The sequence below is a fragment of the Pinus tabuliformis genome, chromosome 1_1, assembly GCF_031772625.1.
Source record: "Pinus tabuliformis cultivar Carrire ecotype Pingquan chromosome 1_1, CPIR1, whole genome shotgun sequence".
Taxonomy (NCBI): Eukaryota; Viridiplantae; Streptophyta; class Pinopsida; order Pinales; family Pinaceae; genus Pinus; species Pinus tabuliformis.
The window spans coordinates 292,531,666-292,555,679 of record NC_142297.1 but is presented as its reverse complement, the minus strand read 5'-3'; the positions used below and the strand labels follow the sequence as shown (position 1 = coordinate 292,555,679).

The 24,014-nt window shown below is 37.0% G+C and overlaps 1 protein-coding gene across 1 annotated transcript; it reads left to right on the top strand.

Moving 5' to 3' along the window:
- Nucleotides 1-3,653: 3,653 nt before the first annotated feature.
- Nucleotides 3,654-4,706, top strand: LOC149212707 (auxin-responsive protein SAUR32-like). Its single transcript, XM_089390643.1, has one exon. The coding sequence runs from the start codon at nucleotides 3,902-3,904 to the stop codon at nucleotides 4,403-4,405; it is 504 nt and encodes a 167-aa protein (XP_089246769.1). The 5' UTR covers nucleotides 3,654-3,901; the 3' UTR covers nucleotides 4,406-4,706.
- Nucleotides 4,707-24,014: the final 19,308 nt, after the last annotated feature.

Genomic DNA, 24,014 nt, shown 5'->3' with positions numbered 1-24,014 from the left:
ATCTCCTAGGGTTAGCTTTCTGGATGCTTATGGTTTCCATTGTTTCTCAATAATAAATAGGCCTTTAAGCATCATTTTAACGCAGTTCAGAGGCATGTATTGTCCACATATCTTCTTAGAGATAAGCTACCATCGCCCGAGCTAGTTTATTTTAATTTCTGTATGTAAGCATATTTCGGTTCTTTGATATTAATGAATGAAGTTTATTTCCATTACATCTCTATGTTTATGTGTATATTTGTATTTTTGTGCGTTCCTGCATAAGTCCAAATCAATAATGACCCTAAGGCTAAAAATTTGCAGGGTTAATATCTTGGTAACCAATTGTTAAGAGGTGAAATTTTTCTTTTGCGTTAAAACTCAATAACGCAGATATTTCTAGCCCATATAAGTTCATATAAAAAAAGAAAGCAAAACTCAATTCCAGTGCATACAACTAAGACAACCCTAAATTGCAGAGGTTGGTTAATAGAGTAGATTGCTAGAGTCATAATAGGTGTTGGCCCATTAGCGGGGGTAAAAAATAAACTAGACCAGGATATTTTCCCATTATAAGAGCTAGTTGTTCCTCAATATTTAGTGTTTTCTAGAAGACCTGGGGATTCCATTCCAAACCTTAAGGTTGAATTGTCGACTTTTCCCATTCATAGAACTAAGAAATGAAAGGAAGAAAGGTGGAATGTGCAAGAATGGAATGGCAACAAAAGAGATCACCAAGTGGTTGATGAGGAAGTATTTACAAATGGTAACTTAGATTTTGGGGATGTTTTTGTTGATAAAAAAATTTCAGGAATTGTATGATAAGTCACATCCATAGGATGAGGTAGTTTCATTGCATTGAATGACTAATGGTGAAGAGTAGAAAATGGTTCAGGATAAAATTTAGTTATTAATTGCTAATGAAGCAGAAAATAAACAAATCTATTGTGTTACCTATGATATGATCTTCAACTCACGTAAAAACGGTTGGAGGAATTCAAAAAAATGAGGATGTTCCACAAAGACCTTACAACATTAAACAATGTCCTAAACATTTAGGCCTTGGTATAGAAAATAAAAAAAATGCAGACTACTTTTAACTACACAAGTCACAACTTGTTCAAGAAGGGATGATCATGATTCACCACTGCTATTCAGGAATGCAATAAGAAAAAAATGACAAATTCTAAAGAGAATTCTATTAGTGATGAGCATAAATATTCTTCTCCTCCTCCAGATCTAGCTTCTGATTTGGATTTGCAAACAGGATTATCAATCATTGATAGTAGAAGACGTCATCCATGAGGAGGAAATGATGATGATAAAGATAGAAATGATAATCACAGAAACACTATTCACATCACAACCTAAAAACCATATTTAATATAAAAATTACTGTTTAAAATCAAAGTATAATTTTTCCTATCAGTGTCTCTTTGCACCTTTTGGGGCAATTTTTAGGTGTCCCTTTGCACCTTTTGTTGCAATTGTTAGTATTATAAATCTACTAAAATTGGTATCCAAAATTAGTTCAATTGGTAAGTATTTGTGGTTGAAGCACTTTTGCTATTGAAAAGTCATGAGTTCAATTTAATTTTCTAGACACTCTTAAAATCAGAAACATAGTGCTAATTAGTTACATTCTACCTTTTTCAATTCTATTTAATTTCGTTATAAAACAATAATAGTTTTTCAATTATCGTTTTACATATTTAAGCTTCTATTTAAAAATATATAATTTAATTCAAAAATTAAATTATTATTATTATTACTTATAAATTTATACAATAGAAATTAATACAATATAAATGGCATATCATGAATTTTTATAGATTTTCTTAGGAATAATCTTAATTTGAGTCCTCTCATTTTTTATTAATTCTTTAGTAGTATTGTGAGAGTTTGAAAAAATTATCTAATCTTCAAGTTAATGCTAAGCGAACCACACATATTTTATTATTTCTCATAGTAATATTTTGAGAACTTGAAAACTTTGTTTAATCCTCAAATTAATGCTAAATAAACCACATATATAATATGACATAGCATCTTCTTTTTATTAATTCTCCATAATAATATTGTGAAAACCTAAAAACTTTGTCTAATCCTCAACTTAATGCCAAGTAAACGACATATATAATATGATATAATATCTGCTAACTCAATCAATTAGTTATATTGTACCTTAGTTACATTGTACCTTTTCCGATTCTAGTAAGACAATAACATTTTTTCAATTATAATTTTACATACTTAAACTTTTATTTAAAGATATATAATTTAATTTAAATACTAAATTATTATTCTTATAAATTTATACATTAAAAATTAATAACTTAATCAATTAATTACATCATAAAATTTTCAATTCTAGTAAAACAACAACTTTTTTTCAATTATCATTTTACATATTTAAACTTTTATTTAAAAATAAATAATTTAATTTAAAAATAAATTATTATTATTACTTATAAATTTATACGTGGAAATTAATAAAAATTAATACAACAGATGTTGCAAATCACGACTTATCGTGGATTTTCTTAGGAATAATCTTCGTTCGAGTCCTCTCATTTTTTATTAATTCTTCAGAGTAATATTGTGAGGGCTCGAAAACTTTGTCTGATCCTCCACTTTATATATTTTTAAATTTATTATATAGGAATTCAATCTATTAAAGCAAAGGCAATTTCAAGTACCTCTAATATAGCAAATGGACCAACTTTATGTAATAAATAATATAATATTTTAAATTTTGAATCCATATATACAATGATATGGGGTTTAACGGTAATTTTCGCTGAGTGAAACTCACGAGATGAGGGTTTAAATCTTATGAGTACTCATGAGTATATTATGACCTATTGTGTTTTCGATAAAAGAGTAGGCTACCCTATAGCAAAAGTTTCGGCTTTTGTTGAGACATAAATTTCCTATTATTATTAGATTTGATCTAAGTCTGTTCAAAATAATTCTGACCCGTTACTAATTATCCTAGATTTAAAAAAAAAAATTACATCCATATCAGGTAATCGTTACAAATAATTGTCACTTCATGATAGAGAGTGTCTGAATTTGGATATGATGAAAGAAATCGAAGTCTTTTCATGCCAGCAGCTGTCTGAATTTGAATATGATGAGAGAAAAGCCATTCAACTAATGTGTCGCAACCCACGCAAAATTACACGTGAACGTCTACTTCGCATTCATTACTCGCAATCTTGTGGCCGGACAAACAGAATCTCAGAGGAAGAATTTACGCCAGAGAAATCTCTGCAAATAATCTCTATATTGGATGACAATTACAGGTGTCGCAACCCACGCAAAATTACACGTGAACGTCTATTTCGCATTCATTACTCGCAATCTTGTGGCCGGACAAACAGAATCTCAGAGGAATTTACGCCAGAGAAATCTCTGCAAATAATCTCTATATTGGATGACAATTACAGCGCCCATTCGAAAGTAACGAATGAGAATCTAGTAATTCTACTTTAGACGCTGCACTACTCAGAAAATCGGTTCTGATAAGATAGGATTCCACACAGTTGGTTGGCCATAAGAGAGTGATCTTAATTTCACTCATTGATCTTGGTCTGCAGGCATCCCTACATTTGAAGGGTACACGCTCGTGCTACTTAGTCGATTCTGATTGCAGGTGGGCCTAAAAGTCACTCTTCGAAGCATCTTGTATATGGTACAAAAGACGACAGTGGACCATATCACTGTTATACACCATTACCATCTTATCACAAGAAATCTCTGCTTCTGCTCATTAGATCCTAACTTTCAGTTCTTATATATACGAAATGTATGCCTTTTTTCCAAATCAAATCTTGTGCAAGCTTCTCGTTAGTACTCTATTTTAAGCAAGAGGTTTGAATTTGATTTTGTATCCTCCAGTCTCATCTAATCTTAATCTATGGCAATGGCAAGAAGATTGAGAAACCCTCATGTTCTTCTTTTGAAGCAGCTAATCAGAGTGCTTTGCAAGTTTGCAAAGGGCTATAAGGCGACGAGATATGCCCTTTCTCAAGAGAAAACTGGGTACTCCATGATGGAGAATGGGGCCCTGGGCTCCTCATGCAGTGCTTTGCCCACAGATGTTCCCAAGGGACACTGTGCGGTGTATGTTGGAAAGGAACGAAGGAGGTTTATCATTCCTGCCACTTATTTAAATCATCCTGTCTTCCGGGCATTGTTACAGAAGGCCGAAGAGGAGTATGGGTTTGGTCACCAAATGGGGCTCACCCTTCCTTGTGACGAAGTTGCTTTCGAATATCTGACGTCCATGTTTGGAAAAATGGATTACACAGTACCTACAAATTCGAAGCTGGATGAAATCATTGATTTCCAAAAGGCCATGGACTGCGCATGCTATACTGTACAGAATTACGCTATTTATCGTTACGGTACACTCCTTTAACACGAGTGGAGGTTATATCCTCTGTAACATTTGAACCTGAATAAAATCTTTCGGGTTTCAGCAATCTCAGGATGCATGCTAGCAGAGCCTTCTCTGTGAATATGCAGCCGCTTCAGCCGGAGTCAATTTCCAGGAAAAGGACGCATATAGGATAAACTGCAATTAGTGGGCCTCAATGTTTCCATAGCATCCATGGTTAAATTAGAACCCCTTATCGAAGGCTCATGAGATTAATTTTCTGTCCCTCCGAAATGTATATACTTTTAAGCAAGATTAAAGATATCGGAAGCCCTTATTGACAGCGGTTGGGATTCAATTTATTTCTCTCCGCAGTGTACTTTTTTGTGAGAATATTAAAGGTTTGCAGGATATACGATTTCCCTTTTTACTTATGACTTTCTCTATTCTGTTGTGGCATCAGATTTCATTAGACTTATCATCAAGATCTAGCTTGTGTTTGGGCTTTCATCATCATGTCGTTAGAGTTAAGTTGCAGCCTCTGTCATGAACTTCAATTGGCCGTGATGTTTACCTAATACGAATGCAGTCTTGTTGGGACATGAGGTCATATAATGCCCATTAATCTAAATTATTTTATATATATATGTTTATTAGTTACAGATTTTAAATATGAATTATTCTTATTTTAATGTCACATGTCTTTTGTAATTTTGTTTATAAATTTATTAATTTTGTTTATAAATTTATTGATAAATAAAATTTATAATATAATAAATTGAATTTATGTAATTATTATTTTTTATTTTAAGGAAAAAGTGGCACGAAAATTACTATCGACTTCACCGTCTACACAGTCATACATGGGCTTCCACGCCTTCGAGGCTTTTGATTAGCTTTTCTTCCACATTTTAAAGTCAAAAGGAAAGTCTAGACCGTCCAAGAAAGTTTCTTTTCTCAAGTTGGATATAAACACGAATTACAAATTGGATATAACATTGAAATAAGTTTTAAAAGCTAAAGAGAAAAATAAAAAGGGAAACAATGAGGTCTCTCTCCAAAATAATTTTTCAAGCCCATCATCAAATCACTAAAGCCAATCTCATTTAAAACAAAAGGAGAAAGGGATTTATACTTTTTTTAGAGGAGTATTGTATATATTTGAAATATTTGAAAAGCATTTTTTTGAACATTTTATTTGACTTCAAAATAATTATGACTTCAATAGTCTCGATAGTTGGATTTCCATTTAGCGGAAAGGAGAATTATCTAGAGTGGTTTAGAAAGCTTAAAATTGCTTTGTTTTTAACGATTCGTGAGAATTTTATCAAGGCAGAACAAATAAGGACAAAAAATAAATTGCACCGGAGCCACCTGATAACGAGAAGCGGCATGAAATTTGGGAAACAAGAGACAACAAGGTATATGCATTAATAACTACATTGGTGACAAAAGAGGTAATTCAATAAATCATTTCATGTGGTACTGCATTCAAAGAATTACATAAGTTGAAACAACTATATGACTCGCATTGAAAACTTGAAAGTATTGATTTGTTGTTCAGATTGTTTAATTTGGAGATGAAAGATAATGATCCATTGAAGAGTGCTTCTGAAATAAAATCCATTTTCCATAATATAAATTCCATCGGAATTGAAGTAGATCTACCACTCATGACTTTGATAAAAGTCCTTCACGCAGTGTATTCACACGATTTGGAATCTCTCCAAGCTAGTGGGCAATTAAAAAACATTATATTTGATAAACTAATTGTAGGTTTTAACCCCATACAGAAATTACCTGCATACGAATTCTAAAACACATAAAATAAAAATGTGAGAGCATAACACATAAAACACATACACAGAGATTTTACATAGATCCCAAAACCGGGACTACCAGCTTGATTTTTCATTATGTTCCTTTTAATGTTATAATACATATTTATACATGCCAAAGCATCCAATACCATGGGCTGAAAAACCATCGCGTCCAAAAAACATGTGCGAAAATCATGCACAAAACCATAGGTGGGTCCGCCGAACCTAACATAGGGTCCAAAACCAAAAGTGGGGTTACAGGTGCCCCTCAAACCCCGTGTGACTTCCCCCCCTCTAACCCCCTGTTAACTACGTGGGCTAGTCATGGAAATAATATAACACAGCCCAACATTCTCCCACTTGTTGTTTTCTTTCCATAGGGGGTCACAAGAGAGCTTAGTCATTTTTCCATCCCTAAAACACCCATTATCTCTCTACACCAAGAGAACTTCTCAGAGCTCACAAATTTTGTCAATGCATCTGCAGTATTCTTCAAAGTGTCCACCTTTACCAGCAACACCTTTTTATCTTCTATCATATCCCTCACAAAGTGATACTAAACATCAATGTGCTTTGTCTTTGAATGATATGTGGGGTTCTTTGCCAAGAAAATTGCACTTTGGCTATCACAGTCTATCCTTATAGCTCCCTGTACTAACCCCATACTTGAACACAATCTTTGCAACCAAACCACTTCCTTGCTTGCATGAGTGGCTGCCACGTATTCTACCTCTGTAGTTGATAGTGCCACTACAGCTTACTCATCCAAATGATTGCACCTCCAAATAGGTTAAACACATACCCACTTGTAGATCTTCTCTGATCCAGATCTCCAGCCCAGTCTGCATCAACAAAGCCATGAATATCCAACATTCTGTCCAATCTTGATATTCCTTGGTAGCACAAACCATAAGCACTAGTGCCACGCAAATACCTGAAAACCTGCTTCACTGCTATCTAGCGCTCCTTCCCTGGTTTTGACATAAACCTGCTCAATACTCCCACTGCATGTGCAATGTCTGGTCTAGTACAGACCATTGCATACATCAAGCTATCGACTGCACTTGCATATGGAACACCAGAGATGTCCTCTTCCTCTTCTTGTGTCTTGGGACACTATTCAACAAATAACCTCACACCTACAAGAATAGGAACCTTCATTGGTTTACTATCCTGCATATTAAACCTCTGTAGTATTGTCTCGACATACTTCTTGTGGTTTAACCAGAGCTTCCTCTTTTCCTGATCTTTTAATTTCCATGCCCAAAATATAGTTTGCAGCATCAAGATCTTTCATGTCGAATTTGGAGGACAATGGATCTTCAAATCCTGGATAATTTCTTTGTCATTTCCATATAGAAACATATCATCCACATACAAGACCAGATAAATAACATGGTCACCAATTAATTTAAAATACACGCAGTGATCTGCTTTGCTTCTGGTGAAGCCAAGTCCCCGTATAAATGTATCAAATTTCTGATACCACATCCTTGGTGATTGTTTTTAACCATACAGAGACTTCTTTAACTTGCATACCAGTTCTTTCTTACCCTTCACCGCAAAGCCTTCAAGTTGCTTCATGTATATTTCGTCTTCTAGATCCTCGTGAAGAAATGTTGTCTTCACATCCATCTGTTCTACATCAAAATCAAAAGCAGCAGCAACAGATAAAAGTAATCTAATAGAATGCTTGAATGAAACCCTCATTTAATTACTGTGTCGGTCACTCCTTTGGAAGTATGAATCAGCACGAGCTCAACTGAAAGATGGGAAAGCCCCTGGACCTAATGGATTTACCTCCATCTTCTTCTATCACTTATGGGATCTCATCAAACTAGAGGTTTGGAAAGGGGTGGAAGAATCTCGGACCATGCAGTCGCTCCTTCCATCTCTAAATGCAACATTCATAGCTCTCATACCCAAAGAAGAACAACCAAATACACCAAAGAATTTCAGGTCCATCGCACTATGCAATGTTATATATAAAATCATCTTGAAAGTCATCACCAACAGACTCAAGCTGCTGCTCCCCATTCTCATTTCGCAGGAACAATCAGGATACGTGGAGGGACGTCAAATCCTTGATGGCATAATTCTAACGCATGAGACCATTCACTCCCTGAAGCACAACAAACAGGCAGGTATGCTTCTAAAAATTGATTTATCAAAAGCTTTTGACAAATTAAGCTGGACATATATTAAACAAATGCTTACAGCCTTTGGCTTCAGCCCTACATGGGTCAGATGGGTCATGAATCTCATATCATCCACTTTTTTTTCCATCTTAGTAAATGGTGTCCCCTCTCGACCTTTCTCCCCCTCCAGAGGCATTCGTCAAGGTGATCTTCTTTCCCCCTTTCTTTTCGTACTCATGGCAGAAGGCCTAGGTTGCCTCATAGATTATGCTCTTCACTCTCAAAATCTTAAAGACATTTTTGTCCATGGAACATCTACCATTACCCATCAAAAATTTGTGGATGACAATATGTTGTTTGGGCACCCTTCAGTCCAAGAAGCTCATTCATTCAAATCCCTATTAGATACCTTCTCTAAAGAATCAGGAACCACCATAAACTTTGCTAAGTGTCAAATCTTCTTCTTTCACACTCCCTAGTAACCCAAAGAAATATTGCCAAAATCCTTGGTTCTTCTGTTGCCAATCTTCCCTCCAAATATCTGGGATCACCATTAACAAATTTTGCTATAAAGCACACATCTTGGCATTTACTTCTAGAGAAATTGGAAGGTCATCGATCTTCTTAGACTTATAGAGCCCTTAATATGGCAGGTAGACTTGTTCTGGTCAAAGTAGTACTACAAACTATGCCTCTATACCTTTTCTCTGCTCTCGCAACGCCGAAATGGGTTCTCAAAAATCTTAAGAATCTGCAGTGCAAATTCCTAAGGGGATCATCAGGGCACAATCTAAAATGGGCACTGGCGAAATGGTCGACATTCTATACGCCAAAAAATCAGGGAGGCTTTGGATTACGACATCCTCAGAATAGTAATGCAATGATGGGGGCAAAATTATGGTGGCAATGGGTATCTGCTCCACATGCACCATGGGCCAAAATATAGGCTACAAAATATGCAAATAATCGACCGCATGAAGAATTTATCAGACTCACAAATAATGATGTAGGCTCTCTAATTTGGAATGCAACAAAATAGCACGAAGCAATGATACAACATCATAGTTTTTGGGAGATAAGAAATGGTGACACTGCCCGATTTTGGGCGGACTCCTGGCAACAACAACCCAAACTACTAGACGCTATCCCTCCCCAAAATCATGAGGAAAATGCTATTCATCAGAATGAAAAAGTATCTCAGCACTGGACTCAACATAGCAATCAGGGCTACAGACAATGGAAAAAGGCCGAGTAGATTATTCCTCAAGAAATGGTGGATTACTACAAAGCAATGCACACAGAGCTAAACAATAGGAAAATCAGATATTCAGGAGAAAAAGACATTTTAAGATGGGGATACACTTCGAAGGGAATATTCTCTACAAAAGAGGCATATGGATTGATGATTCAAGCCCAGGCCTCAGTAAACCCAGTTTGGGAATGCATATGGACCCTGGGAATTTGGCCCAAAGTATCTACTTTCATATGGCTGCTTTGCCATAAAAGTATTCTCACATGGGACAATCTCATCAAAAGAAGATTGCAAGGACCCTCATATTACCCCAATTGTAAACAACAAAGCAAAACCATACAACACCTCATGGATTCATGTAACTTAGCAAACAAATTATGGGAAAAAATCAGCTTCAGATGCTAAAGAGCTTGCAGATTTTCACGGGACATCATAAGCACCATCAGTAAATGGGCATTCACTCCTTATAATAGCGAAATACTGAATTCCCTATGGCATATCCTTCCAGGTCTGCTTCTTTGGACAATATGGAAGGAACGAAATAAGCGAATCTTTAACAACCAATGCACTCCCCTGGACACCATTTGGAACAATTCCTGCCAAAATATTGAAGAAACCACGGCTCTCAAGAAATGGTAGGCAGATGATTTTCCCACTAAGGCATAGGAACAGAGAATTTGGGAGAATTGGAATATCTGAATCTCACAGGTTCTATATGATCACAACATTTCTACCATCATTTCTAGGACTCCCACTCAATGGGTTCCCCCAACAGCAGGAGTAATCAAACTATAATTTGATGGGGCCTTAAAAGGAAATCCGGGCAAGGCTGGTTATGGAGGTATATTTAGAAATCATGAATGCACCCCTCTTTTATTATATTATGGAACAATTGGTTGCGATACAAATAACTTAGCAGAATTGGAAGAACTCTGGTAGGGACAATGTTTAGCTAACAAACAAAATTTTCAACCTATCATAATTGAACGAGATTCCCAAATCCTCATCAATATGGCTCTACAAATTCAACAAGGAACCCCAACTACTAAAGTGGTGACTAGCTAGATATTGGCAGCTAGATTAGAACTCATAGAGCAAGGATTAAAAGACAGAAGAGCTATCACCTTTAATAATATCAAAAGAGAAGGAAACAAGATAGCTAATATATTGGCAATATATGGGTAGATCATGATCAAACACTTAGATCAGGATAATTCAATAACCTTAATGATAGCACTCAATTACAGGAATGCATTGACCTGGTGCACAAACAAGCAAAACTCCTAGATGTGGATAATACAACGATTGGTAAGACAACAGAGGGATGGGTAGGCAAATGGCACCACCATAAAGCCACCCGTAAGCTCGCATAAATAGCAGTTAGTCTCTCTTACAGCTAGCGTAATTTCCATTCAATGTGGCACTCAAACCAATTCAACAGTGTCGTCCCGCCTCGACTCTGCACCATGCAGCCCTCAGGTAATAATCTACCCACCTCCTCTGTTTTAGCTCCTCTACCTTCGAACTACAATTGCCCTCTAGATGTTGTGAAGCCTAGCATATGCACTGCAACAGGAGGGTGTTGCAATCTCCTGTGCTGCATTGATTTTGGAACGATCATCCATCACTCTCACAGCCTTCTCTGCAATTTCATTCTCGCCTCTGAGCCCATTGAGCCTTTCACCCCCAATCTCGACACAGAGTATACCTCATACAAGAAAGCCCCTCCTCCCCAAGGCATCATGCTAAGACTGCGCCAGAGAATGCGCAACCGAAGAGGCAATATTAGAGGGATACTACAATGCTCCTCACCTTCCCCAGTCTCTGATTCTTCTTGCCCTTCATCAACTCCCATCTTAGGCCAATATCTTGATACGCACAGTGGCAGAAGCCACAGAGGCTGCACTCAAGATGTTCGTCCCCTGTCCCAGCATTCTCGTCCTTTTGCCACAACTTCCCTTTCCAATTCATAGCCATCTCCTCATTCAGCCCAATTCACCTACCAAAGCACTCTGAATCGACCCATTATGAGGGTGACCATCACAATTCTGTTTCAAGAGGAGCCCTCCAGCGATGGAGGTCCTCCCACTCAAGCGACAAAGAATAGGGATACTGCACAAGGCGAGGCATATACAGCTCAAGGCGAGCCTTCCATCGCAGAGCATATTCAGGCATGTCAAACGTAGGAAGACACGAGTCGGATGTAGGAAGATGAGGAGGACATTGACGAATACAAATGTTTCATCATCGAAGAGCAACTGACCACAACAAATGACAATTAGCACTACACACATCATCAGGCTCCAGGCTCCACACGTCATTAGGTTCCATGCATCATATGGTTCCAGGTTCTAGGTTTCGTTTTGATTTTCTAAAGATAATAGTTAATTTTGAAAATTCTTTCATGCAAACATCATCATATGCTTATATGTTGGTTTCCCCTACGAGGGCAACAAACTTATTGCAGTATGGACTGGTTTCCCATCTCTGGGCATTCCTCATTTTGTTTGTACTGCAATATGCCATGAACTCTGGCTAGGAACTGCAGAGGCCAGAGCCTCCTTGTATTATTTTGTTAAAGTAATTGATTTTAGACTTACTTAGAAAAAAAAAGGAAAATATAGAACGATACATGTTTATATCAATGACCAATTGATTTAGAATCCTAAGAGAAAATAAAAGAATATGAGTAGCTAAGAATAAACCTAGAATAACCTACCATTAAGAAAACCATTCATATACCTATGTTCATAGATTTCGACCAACATTTTTAGAGAATCTCTTAATAGATGCAACATATACAAGTAAAAATTGATCTTCATTCTTAACTACTCATAGTTTCAGCGATAACATAAACTATGATGTGTCCATATGCATTAAACTTAAAAATAGGGAAAATATATGACATATATTTGTATTTATATTTATCTACAAAAAATATATCAAAATGTTGCTAATGCACAATAATTGCGATTTGATGGAAGTGAGAATATTGAAGGTGGTAGGATGAGGGTTTCATTCAAGGATGAGGGTCTCATTGGGCCCCGCCACAAGATTCGCCCACTCCAATATGGGACTTACACCATCACTAAGGCTATAGGGGATAATTATTTTGAGCTCAATGTTCCACCATTGCTTGGCCTGCACAGAGTGTTCAATGTGGACTACCTTCGACCATTACTAGGCACATCATACATTACACAAAAACTCACACCAACAAAGTTAAACATAGACTATATGGAACATACCACAACTAAACGGATCATGGAAATGCATATCAAGAACACTTGCCAACAGAAGATCACATTGTATCGGGTTATCAAAGATGGCCAACTCCTACCCCAAGGCAAGTGGCTCACTAGGGACAAAGTTCAACAGAATTTTCCCCGTCTCATGGAGGAACTCAACATGATGGACAATTGCTTCCTAAGGTGGGAGGACCAATCCAGGTGGATATTGCTGGCCACCTGCCTATTCCACTTCGACCCCCACTATTTTTTCTTTTTATTTTCAATAATTGTAGCACAAATTACTATTTTTGGAAAATTTTCAGGTCCTAAACTTCTGGAGTCGTTTTGAGGGACTAAAAGACATTTTTTAGGGAAAACAGAGAGACTGAAATGTCTCAAACTAGTTTTCCAATTTTATTTTAGTTTTCTCTTTGCGATATTTGAGACAAGGTATTATGATAGCCTAACAAAGATTGAATGCCAAAATTACAACCTCGAGAATTTTATCTACCAATTTACCTAAACTGGTTCCATAATTTTCGTGCTTCTTTTCGTGCTTCATCTCCTAGGGTCAGGTTTCTGGATGTTTATGGTTTCCATTGTTTCTAAGTAATAAATAGGCCTTTAAGCATCATTGTAATGTAGTTCAAAGGCATGTACCCTCCACATAACTTCCTAGAGATAAGCTACCATCGTCCGAGCTAGTTTATTTTAATTTCTGTTTGTAAGCATATTTCAATTCTTTGATATTAATGAAATGAAATTTATTTTGATTACATCTCTATGTTTATGTGTATATTTGTATTTTTTTGCATTCCTACATAAGTCCAGATCAATAACAACCCTAAGGCTGAAAATTTGCAGGGTTAATATCTTGGTAACTAGTTGTTAAGAGGTGAAATTTTTCTTTTGCATTAAAACTCAATAATGCAGATATTTCTATCCCATATAAGTTCATATAAAAAAAGAAATCAAAACTCAATTCCAGTGCATACAACTAAGACAACCCTAAATTGTAGAGGTTGGTCAATAGAGTAGATTGCTAGAGGCATATTAGGTGTTGGCCCATTGGGGGTGTAGACAATAAACTAGACAAGGATATTTTCCCATTATAAGAGCTAGTTGTTCCTCAATATTTAGTGTTTTCTAGAAGACCTGGGGATTCCATTCCAAACCTTAAGGTGGAATTGTCAACTTTTCCCATTCATAGAACTGAGAAATTAAAGAGAGGTGGAATGTGCAAGAATGGAATGCCAACAAAGATATCACCAAGTGGTTGATGAGGAAGTATTTGCAAATGCTAAATTAGATTTCGGGGATGCTTTTGTTGATAAAAAAATTCAGGAATTGTATGATAAGTCACATCCATAAGATGAGTAGTTTCATTGCATTTAATGACTAATGATGAAGAGTAGAAAATGGTTCAGGCTAAAATTCAGTTATTAATTGCTAATGAAGCAGAAAATAAACAACTCTATTGTTCTACCTATGATATGATCTTCAACTCAAGTAAAAAGGTTGGAGGAATTCAAAAAAATGAGGATGTTCCACAAAGACCTACAACATTAAACAATGTCCTAAAGGTTTAGGCCTTGGTATAGAAAATAAAAAAATATTGCAGACTACTTTTAACTTTACACAATTCAGTTCTTGTTCAAGAAGGGATGATCATGATTCACCACTACTGTTGAGGAAGGCAATAAGAAAAAATGACAGATTCTCAAGAGAATTCTATTAGTGATGAGCATAAATATTCTTCTCCTCCTCCAAATCTGCCTTTTGATTTGGATTTGCATAAAGGATTATCAATCATTGATAGTAGAAGACATCATCCATGAGGAGGAAATGATGATGATAAAGATAGAAATGATAATTACAGAAACATTATTCACATCACAACCTAAAAATTATATTTAATATAAAAATTACTATTTAAAATCAAAGTACAATTTTTACAATTTAACAATCCCATAAGTGTCTCTTTCAACCTTTTGGGGCAATTTTTAAGTGTCCCTTTGCACCTTTTGTTGCAATTGTTAGTATTATAAATTTACTAAAATTAGTCTCCAAAATTAGTTCAATTGGTAAGTATTTGTGGTTGAAGCACTTTTTCTATTGAAAGGTCATGAGTTCAATTGCACTTTTGCTATTGAAACGTCATGAGTTCGATTTTAGATCTCTAGAAACTCTTAAAGTCAAAAACATAGTGCTAATTAGTTACATTGTACCTTTTTCAATTCTATTAATTTCATTATAAAACAATAATATTTTTTCAATTATCATTTTACATATTTAAACTTCTATTTAAAAATATATAATTTAATTCAAAAATTAAATTTTTATTATTACTTATAAATTTATACAATAGAAATTAATACAATATAAATGGCAAATCATAATTTTTCATAGATTTTCTTAGGAATAATCTTAATATGAGTCCTCTAATTTTTTTATTAATTATTTATAGTAATATTGTGAGAGCTTGAAAAATTTATCTAATCCTCAAATTAATGCTAAGTAAACCACATATATTTTATTATTTCTTCATAGTAATATTGTGAGAGCCTGTAAACTTTGTTCAATCCTAAAGTTAATGCTAAGTGAACCACATATATAATATGACATAGCATCTTCTTTTTATTAATTCTCCATAGTAATGTTGTGAAAACCTGAAAACTTTGTCTAATCCTCAACTTAATGCCAAGTAAACAACATATATAATATGATATAACATTTGCTAACTCAATCAATTAGTTACATTGTACCTTTTTCGATTCTAGTAAAACAATAACATTTTTTCAATTATCATTTTACATATTTAAACTTTTATTTAAGAATATATAATGTAATTTGAAAATCAAATTATTATTATTACTTATAAATTTATACAATTTTACATCATAAAGTTTTGAATTCTAGTAAAACAACAACATTTTTTCAATTATCATTTTACATATTTAAACTTTTATTTAAAAATATATAATTTAATTTAAAGTTAAATTACTATTAGTACTGTCAGGCCAGGCAGTAACTCCGTTAGGCAAAAAAGATGATTCAATTTATTACATTAGGTAGCTATTGTTATATACAAGAATGTGACTGCTGAGTTCATCTTCTGATGACTGTTCACATTCCAGATTCACCCAACTGCAGAGGATTAGGTGTCAACGTTCCCCCCCTTAATCTGAAGGGATGTTGGTGAGTCCAAGCATCATTCTGAATCTTTCAAGCTTTTCTCTTCCAGGCACTTTGGTGAAGATGTCTGCAATTTGTTCATTTGTGGAACAATGACGGAGATGGATTGTTTTGGCCTCAACATGATGTCGGATAAGATGATATTTAGTATTGATGTGCTTTGTACGATCATGGAACTTTGGATTCTTGGCCAACTTTATTGCAGAGGTGTTGTCAATCATGAGTGTAGTTGATTGTACTTGTTTTACCTACAAATCTTCAAGAATTTTCCTGAGCCACACAATTTCTTTCGTTGCTTCATCTGCTGCCACATATTCTGCTTCTGTTGTGGAATCTGCTGGAACTGATTGTTTGCGTGATCTCCAAGAGATAGCTCCTGATCCAAGACTCATAGCATATCCTGAAGTCGATACCCCAGTTTCTTTGTCTCCATCGAAGTCTGAATCAGAGTATCCAATGAAGTTGAAGTCGTCCACCTATGTATACTTGATTCCAAGGTCTTGAGTTCCCTTCAAGTACCTTAGAACTCTTTTTGCAGCAGACCAATGTCCCTCACAAGGCTTTTGCATAAACCTGGAGAGAATTCCAACAGCAAATGAAATGTCTGGTCTGGTAGTAGTGAGGTAGATGAGACTTCCTAAAAGTTGTCTATACTTTGTTGCATCCTCAAATTCCTTTCCTTCAATAGATGTGAGCTTTAAGTTTTGTTCCATTGGAGTAGAAAGAGGATTGCACTCTCTCATGCCAAATCTGTTTAACAAATCTCCAATGTATTTCTTTTGAGAAAGAAATATGGATTTTGGATGTTGGGTTACTTCAATGTCAAGATAGTAATGAACATACCCCAAATCAGTCATTTCAAAACTTTTCCCCAATTCCTTCTTTATGGATGCAATGTAGCTTTCATTGCTCCCTGTCATTAAAAGATCATCTACATATACCACAAGATATACAACTGTTTTGCCAACTTTCTTGACAAATAAAGTTGCATCATCAAGATCAAAATGATTGAAGTTGAGTTTCAGAAGATGCTCAGTTAGTTTTTCATACCAGGCTCGCGGTGCTTGTTTGAGGCCATACAAGGACTTCACAAGTTTGCATACTTTTTGTTCATGTCCTGTCACAGCAAATCCTTCAGGCTGGAACATAAAAACATTCTCTTTTAGGTCTCCATTCAAGAAGGCAGTTTTTACATCCATTTGATGGACTTTCCAACCGTTCTGAGCTGCTAGTGCAAAGAGTGTCCGGAATGTGGCCCATTTTGTTGTGGGGGAAAAAGTTTCCTCATAATCAACCCCTTCCTTCTGTGCAAAACCTTTTGCCACAAGCCTAGCTTTGTACTTGTTCTTGTAGACCCACTTGCATCCAATTGGTTTGGTTCCAAATGGAGGATCAACCAGCTTCCAAGTTCCGTTCTTTATGAGGGCATCATAATCCTTTTGCATTGCTTCTTTCCATTCATCATGAGAAGCTACTTCTTTGAAGGAAGTTGGTTCAAAATTTTTAGACAAGTTCAATTCACAATCATAAGAAACATCCATGTCAACTGGTGAATTAGAGTCATCTACATCACCTCCATTTTGTCGGTTTGAATTTCTGGTTCCTGTTCTTCCAATTTCATCAGGATGAACACTTTCAAGTGTCTTTGTCGGCCACTTTGGGGGACCTTTCTGAGATGGTCCAGGCTGCTCTATTGATTGAGTTGGGACTGAATCAAGATTGAGTCTCCCAATTCTATCAATTACATCACTTAAAGCATCATCCATTGTTGGAATTTCATGCAGGGGATATTGTTCTTCAGAAGAAGATTCCACATGTTGATCTAGTATAGGAATCCCCCTTCAGGATGTGGAATCTGATTATCAAATTCTTGAAATGATTTCATTTTTGCGAATCTATCCAAGCGATCAAGTTGCCGCTCAACAACATTGTTAGATTTGGATGATTCAAGAAAAATGACATCTCTAGATACAACAAACTTTTTATTTGCTTCATCATAGAGGCGGTATGCTTTAGAGGTGTTTGAATACCCCAGGAAGATACACTTACAACTTCTAGCACCAAGTTTGTTTCTATGTACCTTTGGTATCAAAGAATAACAGGTGGAACCCAAGATCCTGAGATGTTTTACCGAAGGAACATGTCCATACCACAATTTATAAGGAGTATTGTTTCTTATAGCATTAAATGGACATCTATTCTTTATCTATGCAGCACATAGAAAAGCATCAGCCAAAAACATTATCTTTACATTTTTGAAGAAAAGCATGGATCGTACCATATTCAAGATTGTTCTATTCATTCTTTCAGCTACACCATTCTATTGGGGATTATAAGGCACAATTGTTTGATGTTTGATCCCATGTTAGCGAAGATAGTTTTCAAATTCATTTGATGTATATTATTTTCCATTATCAGTGCGAATAGACCTAATATGAGATTGTGCATCATTTTCAATCCATTTATGAAAATTCTTGAATGCTTGAAAAGCATCAAATTTGTTCTTCAATAAATAAACCCAACACATTCTGGTGTAATCATCAATGAATGTCATGATATATTTATTTCCATTTGCAAAAGGAACAGGCGTTGGACCACATAAATCTGAATGAATGAGTTCAAGCTTCCTATGTGCTCTTGAATGTAAATCATGAAAAGACTATTTGCTATGCTTTCCTAGAATGCAAGCATCACATTGCTTATGTTTCCTAGGAATTGTAGGCAAACCAGCAACATCATTTTTCTTCAATAAGCAGAGACTGTCATAGTTTAAATGTCCAAATATAACATGCCATAATAAACTTGATGGAAGTGTACCTTCTTCATGATGAGAAATATATGAGAAATGTTGTGCATGAGCAGAGGTTCCTTGCAGTTTGAGAAGCCTTTCTTCTTCTATTCCCCTCATGACAAGTGAGTGGTCAGATGCTTTTCTTACCTCAAGCTTGCCATCAAACATATGAATGGAGTGGCCTTGCTGGCGGATGTGGACCAAGGACAACAAGTTTCTCTTGAGTTGTGGGAGATATAGAACATGATCCAGAAGAAAGTCTGGAAGACCAGGCAGTTTAAGCCTGATTGTGCCAAGCCCTGATGGCTTGATTTTTGACTGATCTGCAAAGTATACTGCTCCATCAACATTGTCAGTGAAATCTTCAAAAAAATCTCTTCTATGAGTCATGTGACAGGTTGCTCCTGAATCAAGCAACCAATCATTTTTCGAAGAAGTAAGTGAAGCATTAAACAAATCTTCATTTACTCCAATGTTACATTGTGCCTCAATATAGTGAGCGGATTCAGGTGCTTTACCTTTATCTGTATCATCAATTTTACCTTTCTGTTGGTTTCTTTTCTGCTCAATTTTGTCCCATGGTAGCTTGCATGTAGAGGCATCATGTGATCCATTTCTTTTGCATCGAATGCAGTGTAGGTCTGCCTTTTCTCCTTGAGAATGTCTGCCCCCCCTGCCTCTGAAATATCTTCCTCTTCCTCTTCGTCCACCTCTTCCTCTTGTTGAATCTTGAGCAGGACACTTTTCTTTATGGGCAAGGCACACAGTCTCTTCAGAAGATTCAGGGGTTGTCTTCTTTCCAAAGGCTTTCTCTCTTTCAGCAAACTTTTTCACAAGAGAGTCAAAGGTTATATCTTTAAGATTTCCATTTGCTTGTAAAGACTCAAGATAATTGGAGTAGGTAGGATAGAGTGCCTTGAGAAAAGCGATAAGAGGGATATACATCTCAACCTTAGTGGAATTGATATCATGCATTATAGACTTTACTTTAGATGCAAGAGCAAGAGGATCATTATTTTTCAATTCAAGAGTGAAGAGTTTAATCATGAGCTGAACAACTTCAAGTGCAGAATGTGAGTCATAGAGTTCTTTCAGCTTTTGTAAGGCTTCAAAGGCAGTTGAATATGACGAAATATGGCGACTCACCTCTTCATTTACAGATGTTGCGATTAATGCATAAGCTTTGATGTTCTTGTTTTCCCAAATGACGAGCTCTTTGTCTGAGGTAGGCTGTATTGGGTCTTTGTCTCCTTTTTCGACACATACTCCTTTCCACAACTCATTGAAGATGAGGGTGTGTTTTATCATCTGGGACCATTTAGGATAGTTCTCCTTGCCAGTGAGAACTATTCCTACCATAGAGATGATTGAATGCATTCTGAAAGAACTAACTTCTGCTGATAGAAAAAAATACTTCTACTGATATACAGTGAAATTGTACTAAAAAAGGAAAAAAAAATTTCAAATACTTTTATGCACTATGTTTCTTCAAATCCCTCCAATGTTTATAAAACGATCCTCATATAATACATCCAACATATTCGATCCATTCAACGCATTCAAATATCTACAAACTCAGTTCATAACGCATTCAAAAACCATAATATATATATACTGGTCAATGTAACCACAACGCACATATATATATACTGGTCAATGTAACCACAGCGCACATATAACCACCGCTTTAATATATATATAAGCCACAACAACACGCATTAATTCAGCACCGCTATCTCAAATAAAACCATATAGCACACAACTTTAGCGCACAGCTTTAGCGCACATATAAACCACCGCTTTAATATATATATAAGCCACAACAACACGCATTAATTCAGCACCGCTATCTCAAATAAAAAAAGAGCACCGCATACCATGTCCGCACCACTATCTCAAATAAAAAGAGCACCGCATACCATGTCATTGTCGAGAGCCTCGTTCTGAACCATACCATAAAATACGTGGGGAGCTTGATTCAATACATGGGCTGGCGACCTGCATAAGCCACCATTGATTCAATACGTGGGCCGACGACCTGCATAAGCCACCATTGATTCAATACGTGGGCACCGTTAATAGAACATCCACCGGCTGTCAAGTCTTTATGTTGCAATCGACGTTTTAGCAGTTTGTAATGAATAGCAGCTTCAAAGCTTATTCCGCTGCGACCGGGGCAGCACCACCATTCAACATTTCAAGCAGTTAAATCATTAAATCATTCAACGCAGTTAAACCACAGCGCAGTTCAATAGGGTTAAACCACAGCGCAATTCAATAGGATTCAAAGGGACAGCGTTACCAAACATTCAACGTTTCAATAGTGAGTTTGCAGCAGAGGCAAAAGAGCTAAAGGTCGTCGGTTCAGGTCCGGGCAGCGCCACCTTTTCGCTGAGCCACCATTGAGCGGCCAATACCATCTGGTTGAAGGGAAAGTACCCCTAGAGTCCTTTGGGCTGAGACTCTACCAGACTGAAAATTGCTTATACAAAGAAACACACACACACAGCCATCTTTTTAACTTTTAAGCAAATTCTAATGTTTTAGGGTACATACCTAAGGTCCTACGTCCGAGAAGACCGTTAGGGTGCAAACCCTTCTTGGAGTTCCCTTCTTCTTTCTCTGACCTGCAAGACAAACAAATCAAAGAAATCAACAGTACATGTATAGAAGTTTATGTATAAATCATCTTTATGCTATAAAGTTAGTTATAAATAATCTTTAAGTAACTACTTTCATAAGAATTCAACACAAGAATCTCATAAGCATAAAGAAAGATTATTCGGGAACAAAGACGTGTTTCTTTATATATAAAGGCAAATAAAGTACATATATCGGAAAGATATCACCTGAACACCTTCAGCAGGCTCCAAGCAAGCTTCCTCCCGGATTCGTTCCAGCCTCCAGCCTTCAACAAGAGCTCCTTCCAAGTCTTACTCAATGATGATGTCAAGGATGAATGATCACCAATACACATGGAAACAAGGGTTTCCTATGCAAAATGGGGGAAGTGCAGGATGCACCAAGGACTTCAGACCTGGTCTAAGGGAAAAATCTCAGCATAATAATCTTGCTCTCCTTTCTCTCTCCCCTTGGCCTTCCCTTTGATGTCTTTTTATACCCTCTCCAAAGTAGTTTTTTAGTTAGGAGTTGGTTGGGAACAGTTGGGCCACGGGCACTAACAGGTGATCCAGCAGGTAAACCCGCGATCACCGCCCGAAAAAGAGGAAATTATATTTTTTTAAGTGTTTTAATAGATACACGCGGGTTGGGTATGACAGACCCGCGTGTACACGCGTTTAACACAGGGCAAAGTCGCGTACAGGGAATAAAACACTGTTTTTTAAATTTTTGGACCAGGTCTGGAAGGAGGGGTTGCCCTAGGCCATAAGTGCAGCATCACAAACCATAAGAGTGAGATTTGGAGCTATAACAGATGCCCCCTAATGTATGAGGTCAGAAGGGGAACATGATGGCCGAAATACATTAAGTAAGTACAAGGAAAGGAACTCCGCCAAAAAACCGAGGAGGACTTCACCGGAATTCAGCCTGCCAAGCCACCGAAAGGAGATCAGAAAGAAACACTGTCTGAGGCGGGCATACCCATGCTCAGGAAAAGTAAAGCATGTCCGCATATCAAGTACAAGCGGATCCACTAAGTATACAAGTATAAATGACTGTAAAAATACATAATGGATCATCTGATCATAATGAGTAAGTACATGTCTGAATATCACATATAAAACTGTCAATGATGCTGAAAGATGCAACGGATCACTGAAATCAAAGACTGATCCCATAAGGTACCAACTGAACATGATGGAATAGGATGGTACTACACTGCAAACTCAGGTGCCAGCATATAGAATGTCGCCATGACTGACTGCAACATATAAGGTGGAATGGTATCAACTAGCAGTAACAGGAGCAACTGTCAAGTGAACCAATGAATGCTGATACAACCTGAGGTCTTCACCGACCGCCGTGGTACATTTCTACACCATGGGAATAAATGATCTGAAGTCGACCATGTGAGAAATCGTTTGATTACCGGTCATTGATGTATACCGTTAACAAACGCGAGACTACCCACCGATAATGATAATGAGCGTCAAGGTACCCAGTACAATCTAACAAGTGTGAATAGATGAGCTGAAGTCGAACACCTGTAAGAATCTATCAATCAGGAGACAATGATGGTTTCCCACTGTCGATAGCGAGGAATCTGCCACTAATGACTGCAAACCCCAAGGTACTGCCAAATGGACTCTAGATCTTTGCCCCAGAGCAATGAGTCGGAGTCGATAGGGAAAGATCCGCTAGAAGGAAGGCATTAAGGCATCCTCCATCAATCTAGCGCGAGTGTAACCCGTAGGCCAATAATGTGGAAGGAATCGGACGAAAAAGATGTAGTAACCCAACCGAAAGTACGTTTCCGGCGTACACAAGATGTGGCTAGCGCACGGCAGAAACCCTCTGAACCAACCAATAATGAAAGCTGACACAGAGGCGAGGTATCCACCAATAGGGTCAAATGGAAACCAAGGTACTGCACGAATCCCAATGTGTGATAATGTATGCTGATGTCGAACACAAGGGAAACCACTCAGTCAAAGACCCATGATACTGATCGATGCTGAGCACAAGGTGACCTATCAATAATGAAAATAGGGCCAGGGTGCGGTCTCTAGGTCTGCCCTCAGAGCAATGTGTCGTCGTCGATAAGGACAAGACCCGCCAGCAAGAAGTCAATGGGGACCTTCTCAAACCGGCACGAGTGAAGGACCAATATAACTGATGTGATAATAGACATGACACTGACAACCAGGGATGGCCGACTGAAAAATGAGTCAAGAGACACCGCAGAAAGGCCGACTCAGGCTAACTTCCCTTGAACAAAAGCACGACTCAATGTGACTATGTGGCAGCATATAATGAATCTGTATAAGTTCGTCATGCAGGAGGCACGAACGAACCCTCCATATGATTGGAAGAGATAACCAATCGGGGGAGAACTGACTCGATAACAAGGTTATGGCTTACCTAAGTCAAACTAGATCCCACCCATGCGGAGGAGACTTTGTTTCGAGTGCTTTGTTCAAGGGCGACACGACTGACTCTAGCTGCCAACAATAAATGGAAATAATGTCCCTGTTCCCGCTCTTTTTGGAATATTTAATTTTTTTGTCTTTTTCTGATAAGCCAGAAAAAGAATAAAAGAATGC

What these genes read in the sequence shown, in the direction of transcription:
- LOC149212707 (XM_089390643.1), top strand. Translation starts at nt 3,902, where the DNA reads ATGGCAATGGCAAGAAGATTGAGAAACCCTCATGTTCTTCTTTTGAAG.